The 13613-nt window shown below is 42.3% G+C and overlaps 1 protein-coding gene across 1 annotated transcript in view; it reads right to left on the bottom strand.

The window, feature by feature from the left end:
• The window catches only part of LOC122558123 (mucin-6-like), a 276414-nt gene that overhangs the window by 115215 nt on the left and 147586 nt on the right, over positions 1 to 13613 (bottom strand). Inside the window, exon 18 of the mRNA XM_087996806.1 lies at positions 1535 to 1672. Coding sequence (XP_087852932.1) covers positions 1535 to 1672 — 138 coding nt within the window. The remainder of the gene's footprint in view (positions 1 to 1534; positions 1673 to 13613) is intronic.

Below are 13613 nucleotides of genomic sequence, written 5' to 3'. Positions count from 1 at the left end.
TTAATTTTTTTTGTAACTTCCCATATATGCAGGTGTGCCACACTGTGAGTCTGACTGACAGTGGTTGTCAATGTAATTCTTCACATATTCAGGATTATCCAGCAAATGTGGAACCTGTAGACAAAAGATAATGGACACCACACCTGTTTCAAAATAGGTGACATCCATACACTGGTTAATTTCTAAAGGCCTTGCCTGACCAATCATAGTCAATCTGCATGGTTTAAAGTTAATAAAACATGACAATTAACTGTCAATCTTCAACCAGTCAGTATTCTCCTCTCGTGTAGTATAAATGTTAATTTTTGTCTTGAATTAATATCTTTGGAAATTGTCTGGATGAATGGACGATGAAAAGTTTTGACAAAATTTATCCTTTTCTTAAACAATATTGTACTTTATTAAAGATGACACGATGTGGTAGGTTGGATAACCAAGACGGATATAAATAACAGATGCTCTTTTAATCATAGACAGCACCAAATTCTGATTCAATGGCTTACACAATCAGTGGATGATCAGGACTATCATGTGGCTGCATAAAAGAAGATAGGAACAGCAACAGATCATTCACATCTTCAAACCTGCTTTGTCATTTTGTTTGCTATGCTAGCTTAGTTTCTCTAATTCCAAGCTTTCTCCAAATTCCTTCATATATTCTTTGCTTTCTGTGTAATTGTCAGTTGCCTTTCTAAATACCCTCAATTAATTCATTCCACACTTCTCACTGTTTCCTGGATTCAATATTAGCTTGCTCAGTTCTTATCCTAAGACTTAAGATTCATGTTCTGGTCTCTCTCCACTATTTTAAACACTCAATTGATTGCCTTCATATAGTTCATAGGTAGAAAATTGATCTCCTTCCTAAGCTAACATGTCCTTTCTAGTTGGGCGTCCCTTCAACAAACAACATTGAGCAATGCAAAGCATGATAATCAATCTACTAATGTAACTAGGTCAGCCAGCTGGACCTCATAGAATATGAGTTCCCTGACTGGGGCTCTGAATCTGGTCCAATCAGGCAACTGTGGCTGACATGAAAAGGGTAAATGTCAGAGACACCAACACTCTGGTGCCTGCCTCTGTATGAGGCAGTACTGTAGTTAAGGACTGTTCATGTGTACATAAAGGGTGACTTGATGACTGGATACCTCTGTGGAGTTATTTCAAGTAATATTTGCACTTGCTATGCTCTTTTTTTTCACAATTTACCAAGAGGAATATGATGTGGGCTTCAGGTTCTGGTCAGTTCCAGTTGTGCTTCTAGCTTATCTAGCTTATCAATTGAAGGCAATGTAAATATTCAGCCCATAATTACCTGCAGTTTCCACTGGGACCACTGCTGACAGCACATCCCATGATTGAGGGTTTCAGATCCCTATATTCCACACAAACCAAAAGCTCACCAAATGACTGTTAATCAAAAATGTAAATCCTGAATACATATTTTCGTGTCCACATACGTGTGTGTGTATGTATGGGTATGTCTCTAGTTCAAAAAAATAATTGTTTTTAACAATGCTTAAACTCCAACCTGTACTGGTGCCGAAGAAATCATTTCCGATATTAACGTATGCCTGAAAAATTGGGTCAACCTGGATCTGCATCTCGAGGCCAGACAGAGTGCTCACTTGAATGTAGGTTGAGGACTGCCTGTAAATTGAAATGTTTCCTAAAAGACAGCAGGATAACTCAAAAGTTAATTGTCATGGCAATTAATTTAGAAGATGAACTCATTCTTGATTATAAGAAACAGCGATGCTGTGGACACACAGAGGTCATAATGGTTTCATCATTCTTCATTCACATGGAGGAATGGAGAAATGATTTAGTGATGTTTCTAAAGTTTTTACTCAGTGTTGTTGCAAGATTTCTGTGAGGAATTAGAATCGTATGATGGTTAAGTGGTTAGCATTGCTACCTCAAAGCACCAGGGACCTTGGTTCAATTCCAGCCTCAGGCAACTGTCTGTGTGCAGTTTGCACAGTCACCTGTGTCTGTGCGCATTTCCTTCGGGTGTTCCGCTTTCATCCCACAGTCCAAAGATGTGCAGGTTAGGTGGATTAGCTGTGGGGATTATAGGGATGGGGATGGGTCTGGATGGGACGCTCTTTGGAGGGTATTTGTGGACTCAATGGGTTGAAATGACCTGCTTCCACAGTGTAGGGATTCTATGAATTAAAACAGATATATATTTAACTGAGGCAAAACACTGCAGAGATTGGAAATGTGAGATAAAAATAAATGCTAAAAATTAACACGAAGTCTGACAGTATCTGTTGACAGAAACGATCCTTGATCTGAAACATTAAATCCATCCACAGATGCTGTCTGGTCTGCCAAGCATTTTCTAGTTAAATTCTGTACATAACATCCTATGTATACAAGATATTGCACTGGGAACAGTGGAAAAGAGAGAGAAAGATAGCTCATAGGATCCAATTGATGATTTATGAACAGGTTAGCCTCATACAGATAATAAACCTGAGCAAATCAACATTTTGCATCAGTGTATTTCATAGCACGTTATGAAGTTATGAACTGATAATGAATAAATAAGAGGATTAATTATTTTTCTCATGGACAAAATGTTAATCATGTAACATTTTTCATAACATTATATCAAGAAAATATTAGTATTTACTATAGTATTAAAATAGGGCTGCAGTAGGGATACACAAAAAAACTCAGAGGACTGGAACGTCTGGGAGACTGAAGGTGTAGTGCTCGTGATTCTATATCCACTGCCATTAATGGAAGAGACTTCCAAACATCTATCACCCTTTGTATGTCAAAATACTTCCTAACATCTCTCCTGAACGGTCTGGCCCTAATTCTCGGGCAATTCTCTTTAGTTTTACAATCTCCAGCCAGTGGAAATAATTTAGAATCATAGAATCTCAACAGGGCAGAAAGATGCTATTCAACTCATAGACTCCACAGCAGCCCTCTGAACAGCATCCCAATCAGACTCAGCGCTCCCCCCTCCCCCCCCAATCCCTGTGATCCTCCATTTCCCATGGCAAATCCACCTAGCCTGCATAATCCTGGGTAATTTAGCATGGCCAATCCACCTAACCTGCACATCTTTGGATTGTGGGAAGAACCTGGAGCACCCAAAGGAAACCCACGCAGACACTGGGAGAACATGCAAACAATCTCCTAAGGCTGGAATCGAACCCAGGTCCATGGCACTGAGGCAGCAGTGCTAACCACTGTGCCACTTATCTTTATCTACCCTGCCTTTAATATCTTGCCCACTGGGATCAGAACACCTCTTAACCTTCTAAATTCTAGAGAAAACACCTAATTTGTAAAAGAGCTGAAAGAGTCCTTGAGGTTCAGCTGTCACTCCTGCAAACCTACCTTGTACTCCCCCTTTAAGGGCAATATATCCTTCCTAAGGTGTTGTGTTCAGATCTAATCAATGTACTACAAATTAGGTCTAATCAGATTTTTGTACAACTTTAGTGTAAATTCTCAATCTGTGTAATTTGGTCCTCTAGATACAAAGACCAGCATTTCTTTGGCTTTCTTGATCATTTTCTGTACCTGTTCATGCCATTTTAAAGAATTATGTACCTGAACCGTCAGTCTCTTTGGACATCCACTGCTTTTAACTTAATACCATCTAGAAAGTACTTTAATCTCACCTTTCTTCGGTGCAAGTGGATAACCTCACACTTGCATACATTAAACTCCACCTACCACAGTTTTTATAATCATTGAATCCTTTCAGTGTAGAAACAGGCCATTTGGCCCAACAAGTCCATACCGACCCTCCATAGAGTATCCCATCCAGACCCATTCCACTACCCTGTTACTCTACATTTCAACTGACTAATGCACCTAACCATCACATCCCTGAACACTATGGGCAACTTAGCTTGGCAAATTCACCTAACCTGCACATCTTTGGACTGTGGGAGGCAACCGGAACACCTGGAGGAAATCCACACAGACACAGGGAGAATGTGCAAATTCCACACAGACAGTCGCCTGAGGCTGGAATCAAGCCCAGGTCCTTGCGTTGTGAGGCAGCAGTGCTAACCACTGAGCCATTGTGCTGGCTATTAACTTAGCCTATTCACTTAGTTAAAGGTGGCCTTTAGACAATAATCACAAAGCAGCTCTTCTCCTGTGCACTTTATATACAAAGCACCATGATTTAGGCAGCACCAACAAGGTTTGGGTATTTTGAGTGCTTTGTCTGCAGACTCAGTATTACGTCTAGGGTTCCTCTTCCTTTCTTTGTGACTTTCCTTTTCATCTTATGTTGAAACTTTGGCTGTTGATAGGTCAAAATGTCTCAGCCTGTCTGAATGACTTTCAAATCTTTACGCATCTATTGGAATATTTCTCTTTAATTGCACATATCCCTTTAAATTTGACCAACAGACAAAATTGAATTAGATTTTATTGATGAATTAGATCTTGTTTAAAAACTCCCAAACTAAGTTTGAAGTTAAAGACTGGGAACTCAGCAAGTTTCATGGTATTATTTTTGTCAGAGTCTGGAGCAAGTTATCACATACTTCTGACCTCATTATGCATGCAAGATGTTAGGCGCATAACTGTATATTCCGTGAGATGCAGGTTTGTAGCACTGCTGGCATCTACCAACTTCGAAGGTGCCATATTTAGCATCCAGCTGGTGCTGCAATCCAGGAACTATCTCTCACACTTTGATACTCTGATCTCTAATCAGATTGCATAGAAGGAAGTAAGTTTGCTCCCTGCATCATAGACAAAGATCAAGGTGCTGGTGGACTGGTTAGTGGAGTGAAGTTCAATCCTCTTTCTAGCTAACTGTAATGAGGCCACTTTACTGGACCAAGCCAGCCTACATAGAGATAATATCACAGGTCAGTGCTGTCTCCACTGTGAAAAGGGAGAACCAACAGTGTTGTAAATAAATCAATTATCCCCTGCAAGAGTAAGTGGCATCATCTTTTCTCTGCCATCTCACACTCATAGGGCCACCACTCTAACACTGCTATTGCAAAGTCTTACAAAGTCTTACAGTATGAGTTTCAACTCCTCCTCTATCCTACTAACTCTATTGCCCTCTACACTTCTCACTGATTCACCTCACCACTTCTCAGGTTTGTATATGATCACTAACTGCTCTTGCATCCAATTCCATCATAATCATTCCTCTCTTTGTCTCATTGTAGGAAACATTGCACTGCAAATAGACTGGAGTGTCCACTACAAAGCAGAAGTATGACAGACATCAGGTTCCTTACTCCCAATAAGGAAGATTAGAGCTGAAGACTGGTACTATCGTGCATGAGTGGTGAAATAAAAATGGGCAACCTTCAATTTCCAGTTGTTATTCCCCTCTCCTTCTCCCTCACTCACTCCCTATCCCTCCTCTTTGATTACCTAAATTGTTACCCTACATTATTCTGGCTTTGCACAAACTTTTATCCATCTTGTACACTAATTCCCTTTCTTCTATTATGCAGATACCAATGGCACTGGGAAACCTCTGAAAGTTCAAGTCACAGAACCTCTCAGCAGCAGCTCTACAACAGAGGAGCAAGTCTGTGAATCCTCAGAGGATGCTTGAAGGCATGCACCTGCACCTTCCACTAACACAGAGACTTTCACCTCAGGGGATATCCTTGGTTGACTAGACTCAGAGATATGATCTTGTGAGCCCTTCACTTACACATCTCCAAACCACTCAAGGAAGAAACACTTGAGGTCACTGGCACGAGAAAGATTGCCAGAGACTAGGTATCTGTTCAGTTCCATGAAGAAGGCATACTTTTGTTTTAGGTCATAAATTACATGCTCATCTGTAGCACCAGGCACATGTGCCAGAGGCCCTCAATCTACTGCAATGAAGTCCTTTAACATTCTCAGTGCTGTCGTGGCTCCTATGTATGAGCACCTGACTATCTTCAGGGAAAAAATGGCAGCTGTCTAGGACACCATGTCCAGCAGAACGCTCAGTGGCTGCTGGCTATAGTCTCAGGCCCACACTTCACTGCTATAGTCATGTATGATGAGTAATAATGCAAAGGCAACAGGAAATGAGAAACACTGATCTCACTCCTGGTGCCTTTCCTTTTCAACCTATAGAGAGGGATGAGCAGCACACAGTCACTCCAGAAACTTCTCTTCATCACGTTCCAGAGGTGCTTGTGATCCCAAAGCTTACAACTGTTCAAGACAGGGGAACCTGCATCTGAGCAGGAACAAAAATAGAAATTGCTTGAAAAAGCTCAATAGGTCAGGCAGCATCTGTGGAAAAAAAATCAGAGTTGATGCTTCGGGTCAAATGACCCTTCCTCAGGATCGAGAAGGAGACTTTCAACAGGCTTGGGCACCTTAAGCCGAAAGACACCACAGGACAACTGTCCATGTTTTCCAAGTGAACTGGGCCAACCTCAAAAAATGGTCCCTCCACCACATTTATGGAAATTGGGCATTAAACTGGACATGGAGATAGGGAGAAAGAAAGAAAACATACTGAGGACATGCAGGTGCACTTTAAATAAGCTATCAGTTTTATCAATACATTTTCATTTGCATTTTTACAATCTCGTTGTATTATTTTTGCTAAAAGACCTGGTTAAGTCAGAACACTGTGGGTGATGGAGAGACATTTCATAGAACTCATGGATATGAAACATTACAATCGCCAAATATTAGATTCCCTACAGTATGGAAACAGGCCCTTCGGCCCAACAAATCCACACTGACCCTCCAAAGACTAACTCACCCAGACCCATTCCCCTACCTTTACTAATCTACCTAACACTTTGGGCAATTTAGCACGGTCAATTCACCTGACCTGTACATCTTTGGATTATGGGAGGAAACCGGAGCACCCTGAGGAAACCCACACAGACACTTGATTCCTTTACTGATTGAAAATCTGTTTATCTCAGACTTAAAAGCACTTAACATGCCAACTTCGACAGCCCTCTGTCGTAGAGTTCCACAGATTCACCATCCTTTGAGAGGAAAAAAAAATCCTCCTTATCTGTTTTAAATGGGCGAGCCCTTATTCTGACATTATATTCTCTGATCCATGACTTTCCCAAAACAGGAAGAAACCTGTCAACATCTACTCTGTCAAGCACCCGACAAATCTTATATGTTTTACTAACATTGCCTCTCTTTCTTCTAAATTGTAATGAGTACAAGTCCAAACTTCGCGAACTGTCATAGAACATTACTGGGCAGCGCAAGCCCTTCGGCCCTCGGTGTTGCGCCGACACGTGAAACCAATTTGAAGCTCAGCTAACCTACACTATTCCATTACCATTCATATATTTATCAACTGCCCATTTAAATTCCCTTAAAGTTGGTGAGTCTACTACTGTTGCATGCAGGGCATTCCACAGCCTTACGACTCTCTGAGTAAAGAACCTACCTCTGACATCTGTCCTATATCTATCACCCCTCAATTTAAAGCTTTCCCCTCATGCTGGCCATCATCATCTGAGGAAAAACACTCTCACTGTCCACCTATCTTATCCTCTGATCATCCTGCTTCCTCATAAGAAACTCTCTCCATACCCAGGATCAGCCCAGTGAACCTTCTCTGACAGCTTCCAATATCATCTAGGATAAGAGGACGAAAACTGTTCACAGCAATTCATCTGTGTTTTCACCAGATCCAAAGGAATCTTTTACTCTGACATAATTTATTAAACCTGCCTCATCACATATTACCGGAACCAAAATAGTTTGATACCTGGTTGCAACCACCACATATTGCTCTAGAAACCTATCCTCTAGAAACCTGCTCTCTCTCAGCTACTTTTCCAATTTGATTTTCCCAACTCTATATGAGGATTAAAGTTACCCATAATTAATGTACTGTCTTTTTTTACATGCCTTGTACGTTCTGATTTATTCTCTGTCTGACAGAACAGCTAATGTTAGGGGCCTATAGACTAGAGTCATAGAGATGTACAGCACGAAAACAGACCCTTTGGTCCAACCCGTCCATGTCGACCAGATATCCCAACCCAATCTAGTCCCACCTGCCAGCACCTGGCCCATATCCCTCCAAACCCTTCCTATTCATATACACACCCAGATGCCTTTTAAATGTTGCAATTGTACCAGCCTCTACCACTTCTTCAGGTAGCTCATTCCATACACGTACCACCCTCTGTGTGAAAAGGTTGCCCCTTAGATCTCTTTTATATCTCTCCCCTCTCACTCTAAACCTATGCCTTTGAGTTCTGGACTCCCCAACCCCAGGGAAATAACTTTGCCTATTTACCCTATCCATGCCCCTCATAATTTTGTAAACCCCTCAGCCTCCAACGCTCCAGGGAAAACAGTTCCAGCCTGTTCAGCCTCTCCCTATAGCTCAAATCCTCCAACCCTGGCAACATCCTTGTAAATCTTTTCTGAACCCTTTCAAGTTTCACAACATCTTTCCGATAGGAAGGAAACCAGAATTGCACACAATATTCCAACAGTGGCCTGACCAATGTTCTGTACAGCCGCAACATGACCTCCCAACTCCTGTACTCAATACTGTGACCAATAAAAGAAAGCATACCAAACCACTTCTTAACTATCCTATCTACCAGCGACTCCACTTTCAAGGAGCTATGAACCTGCACTCCAAGTTCTCTTTGTTCAGCAACATTCCCGAGGATCTTACCATTAAGTGTATAAGTCCTGCTAAGATTTACTTTCCCAAAATGCAGCACCACGCATTTATCTGAATTAAACTCCATCTGCCACTTCTCAGCCCATTGGCCCATCTGATCAAGATCCTGTTGTAATCTGAGGTAACCCTCTTCGCTGTCCACTACACCACCAATTTTGGTGTCATCTGCAACCTTACTAACTGTACTTCTTATGCTCGCATCCAAATCATTGATGTATATGACAAAAAGTAGAGGACCCAGCACTGATCCTTGTGGCACTCCACTGGTCACAGGCCTCCAGTCTGAAAAACTACCCTCCACCACCACCCTCTGTCCTCTACCTTTGAGCCAATTCTGTATCCAAATGGCTAGCTCTCCCTGTATTCCGTGAGATCTTAGCTTGCTAATCAGTCTCCCATGGGGAACCTTGTCGAACTCCTTACTGAAGTCCATATAGATCACATCTAACGCTCTGCTCTCATCAATCCTCTTTGTTACTTATTCAAAAAACTCAAACAAGTTTGTGAGACATGATTTCCCATGCACAAAGCCATGTTGACTATCCCTAATCAGTCCTTGCCTTTCCAAATACATGTACATCCTGTCCCTCAGGATTCCCTCCAACAACTTGCCCACCACTGACATCAGGCTCACTGGTCTATAGTTCCCTGGATTGTCTTTACCACCCTTCTCAAACAGTGGCATCACATTAGCCAACCTCCAGTCTTCCGGCACCTCACCTGTGACTATTGATGATACAAATATCTCAGCAAGAGGCCCAGCAATCACTTCTCGAGCTTCCCACAGAGTTCTAGGGTACACCTGATCAGGTCCTGGGGATTTATCCACCTTTACCCGTTTCAAGACATCCAGTATTTCCTCCTCTGTAATGTGGACATTTCCGTACAGTCTATATCTTCCATGTAATTTTCCGCAGTAAATACTGACGCAAAATACTCATTTAGTATCTCCCTCATTTTCTGCGGCTCCACACAAAGGCCGCCTTGCTGAACTTTGAGGGGCCCTATTCTCTCCCTAGTTACCCTTTTGTCCTTAATGTATTTTTAAAATATCTTTGCATTCTCCTTAATTCTATTTGCCAAAGCCATCTCTTGTTCCCTTTTTGCCCTCTTGATTTCCCTCTTAAGTATACTCCTACTCCTAGTGGGTGACACCGTGGCACAGTGGTTAGCATTGCTGCCTCACAGCGTCAGAGACCTGGGTTCAATTCCCGCCTCAGGTGACTCTCTGTTTGGAGTTTGCACATTCTCCCCGTGTCTGCATAGGTTTCCTCCAGGTGCTCCAGTTTCCTCCCACAATCCAAAAATGTGCAGGTTAGGTGAATTGGCCATGCTAAATTGCCCATAGTGTTAGGTGAAGGGGTTAAATGTAGGGGAATGGGTTTGGGTGTGTTGCACTTCGGCGGGTCGGTGTGGACTTGCTGGGCCGAAGGGCCTGTTTCCACACTGTAAGTAATCTAATCTAAAAAAAAGTAATCTAATCTATTTCCTTGATACTCTTCTAATGATTCACTCGATCTATCCTGTCTATACCTTACAATATACTTCCTTCTTTTTCTTAACCAAACCCTCAGTTTCTTTAGTCATCCAGCATTCCCTATACCTACCAGCCTTCCCTTTCAACCTAACAGGAATATACTTTCTGTGGATTCTTGTTATCTCATTTCTGAAGGCTTCCCATTTTCCAGCCATCCCTTTACCTGCGAACAACTGCCCCCAATCAGCTTTCAAAAGTTCTTTCCTAATACTATCAAAATTGGCCTTTCTCCAATTTAGAACTTCAACTTTTAGATCTGGTCTATCCTTTTCCATCATTATTTTAAATCTAATAGAATTATGGTCACTGGCCCCAAAGTGCTCCCCCAGTGACACCTCAGTCGCCTGCCCTGCCTTATTTCCCAATAGTAGGTCAAGTTTTGCACCTTTTCTAGTAGGTACATCCACATACTGAATCAGAAAATTGTCTTGTACACACGTAACAAATTCCTCTCCATCTCAACCCTTAAGACTATGACGATTACCATCTGTGTTTTGTTTCCCTCCACCAATATGGATTCTCTAGCATCTAATCTAAGATAATTTTTGCAAGAAATATTAATTCCATCTCATACTAACAAAGCTATTTCACCACCATTCCCTTCTTGCCTATCCTTTCAAAAGGCTACATTGCCCTGAATGTTCAGTTTCCAGTTTTGTTTTCTTTGCAATCATGTTTCCATAATGGTGATAAAGTCATAGAATCCCTACAGTGTGAAAATAGGCCGTTTGGCCCAACAAGTCCACACTGACCCTCTGAAGAGTAACCCACCTCTACCCACTTCCCTACCCCATTATCCTATATTTACACTTGATTAATACACCTAACCTACACATCCCTGGACACAATGGGCAATTTAGCATGGCCAATTCACCTAACCTGCACATCTTTGGACTGTGGGAAGAAACCGGAGCACCCGGAGGAAACCCACGCAGACACGGGGAGAATGTGCCAACTCCACACAGACGGTCGCCCAAGGCTGGAATCAAACTCGGGTCCCTGGTGCCATGAGACAGCAGTGCTAATCACTGAGCCACCGTGCCACCTATATGCATTGATCTCTATTTGAGCCATTACTGTATTAGCAACAAAATAAAGGTGTGTTCACGGGATGCAGGAGGTAAGGTCTTTGGGAGGGTCAGTTGATAGAGTTTATTTTCTTCAAACAGAGGGTAATCTTGGAAGATGAGGAAAAAGAGAGTGGGGTCACACCTTGTATCTTCTTCAGCCTCTATTTTTTATTTGGTTTGGGAATGGAAAGACAGTGAGTCTGGGGTGAGGTCCACAGTCTAGGCTGCACAGAGCAGCAGGCACAAATGTCAATCTTAAGGTCCCCTGCACCCTTGCCCTCAGTTACTGCCCATTGGTGAGATAGTCTGCAGTGGCTAAAAGCCCCAACTCATGGAATGTGCTGCTCGAGGATTGGAAAGGACAGCCAATAGCTTTGATCTTCAGACTGAGAAACAAGGTAATGTTACTCCCAAATAGTTCAATCGTTTGAGCAAATTTTGATGAAATGATTGTGTATATATGTCTCTAGCAGAGCAACCTTTTGCCCCAGAGGATTAAGCATGTGTTGGGATACAGTGTAGTAACAGAGTTACTGCCCAATATCTGTTACCCCGCACTAGAATACAATGGAAAATCAGTCACTGTGGAATCTGTGTAACCCTTGGCACTGTGAGACAGTGAGAATTTCGGGAGAGAAAAGATGAAATATGAGAGTAAGTTAGCCAATAATATGAGAGAGGATGGCAAGATTCTTTTAGATATATGAAAGGTAAGAGAGTGGACACTGGAGTTCTGAAAAGTCAGGGTGGAGAAGTAGTAATAGGGAATAAGGAAATGGTGGAGGAACTGAATAGGTACTTTGCATCAGTCTTCACAGAAGGCTGAATGTAAAAGATGTGATTATTCCACCTTCTGCTGGTGGAAGACATGAGCAATTTACCAGAACTTTGTGAAGGTCAGAGAGCAAAGGTGAGTGCAGTGGCCATCACTAAAGAGAAGATGGTGGGGAAGCTGAAAGGTCTCAAAGTAGAAAAATTCATTTGGACTGGATGGGTTCTGAAAGAGATAGCTGAGGAGATTGTAGAGGTATTGATGGTAATCTTTCAGAAATCATTTGAGTCAGAGAGGATTCCAGAAGCCTGGAAAACGCCAAATATAAGACTCTTGTTTAAGAAGGGAAATTATAGGCTAGTTAAGCTGATCTCAGTCGTAGATAAGATTTTAGAGTCCATTATTAAGGACAAGATTGTCGACTACTTGGAAGTCCAATGTAAAATAGGGCTGAGTCAGCCTGGCTTCGTCATACCAGACAAATCTGTTACAATTCTTTAGGAGTTAACGAGCAAGTTAGACAAAGGAAAGCCAGTGGATGTGATCTATTTGGATTTTGAGGAGGCCTTTGACAAGGTTCTGCATAGGAGAATGCTGAATAAACCAAGAGCCTATGATGTTAGGGGCAAAGTACTGGCATGGATAGTGGATTAGCAGACTAACTTGTGGAATTCTGCACAGTTAGTGATGGGACCACAACTATTCATGTTATACATCAACAATGTGGACGAAGTAACTGAGAACATTGTTCCGACAGATTGCAGATGACACAATTATAGGTGATTGATAGATGTTGAGGAAGTGGGAATGCTGCAGAAGAACTTGGAGAAGCCAGGAGAGTGGGCAAAGAAGTGGCAGATTGAATACAATGTGGGAAAGTGTGAGGTTGTGCACTTTGATATGAAGAATATAGGTGTAGACCATTTTCTAAATGGGGAAAGGCCTCAGAGATGTGAAGTACAAAGTGATTTAGGAGTCCTAGTTCAGGATTATCTTCAGGTTAACATGCAGGTTTGCCTGGAGGAAGAACGCCTCATCTTCCACCTCGGAACGCTCCAACCTCATGGCATCAATGTGGATTTCACCAGTTTCCTCATTTCCCCTCCCCCCACCCTACCAGTCCATTTTCCTTCCCGCATATCTGCTCCATCCTCCCCTTTGACCTATCAGTATTACCCCAATCTCCACCTGTCGCACTCTCAGCTATCTTACCCCTCCCCCTCCACCCCAGCCCACCCCTCCCATTTATCTCTCTAGCCCCGAGGCTCCCAGCCTCATTCCTGATGAAGGGCTTTTGCCTGAAGGATCTTCGTGCTCCTTGGATGCTGTCTAACCTGCTGTGCTTTTCCAGCACCACACTCTCGAGTCTAGTCTCTAGCATCTGCAGTCCTCACGTCTGTCTTTGCAGGTTCAGTTAACAATTAGGAAGGCAAATGCAAAGTTCAAATTCACTTCGAGAGGCTAAAATACAAAAGCAGCGATATATAGTTGAGGCTATACACAACTCTCATCAGTTTGCAGTTTGAATATTGTGAGCAGTTTTGGTCCTGTATCTAAGAAAGGATGCACTGACTTGGAGGG

This window comes from Chiloscyllium plagiosum, unplaced genomic scaffold (assembly GCF_037043375.1).
Source record: "Chiloscyllium plagiosum isolate Xiang-an unplaced genomic scaffold, Cpla_swu_hap1 HiC_scaffold_18, whole genome shotgun sequence".
Lineage (NCBI taxonomy): Eukaryota > Metazoa > Chordata > Chondrichthyes > Orectolobiformes > Hemiscylliidae > Chiloscyllium > Chiloscyllium plagiosum.
The sequence above is the reverse complement of the archived record's forward strand: the minus strand, read 5'-3'. Positions and strand labels throughout refer to the sequence as shown.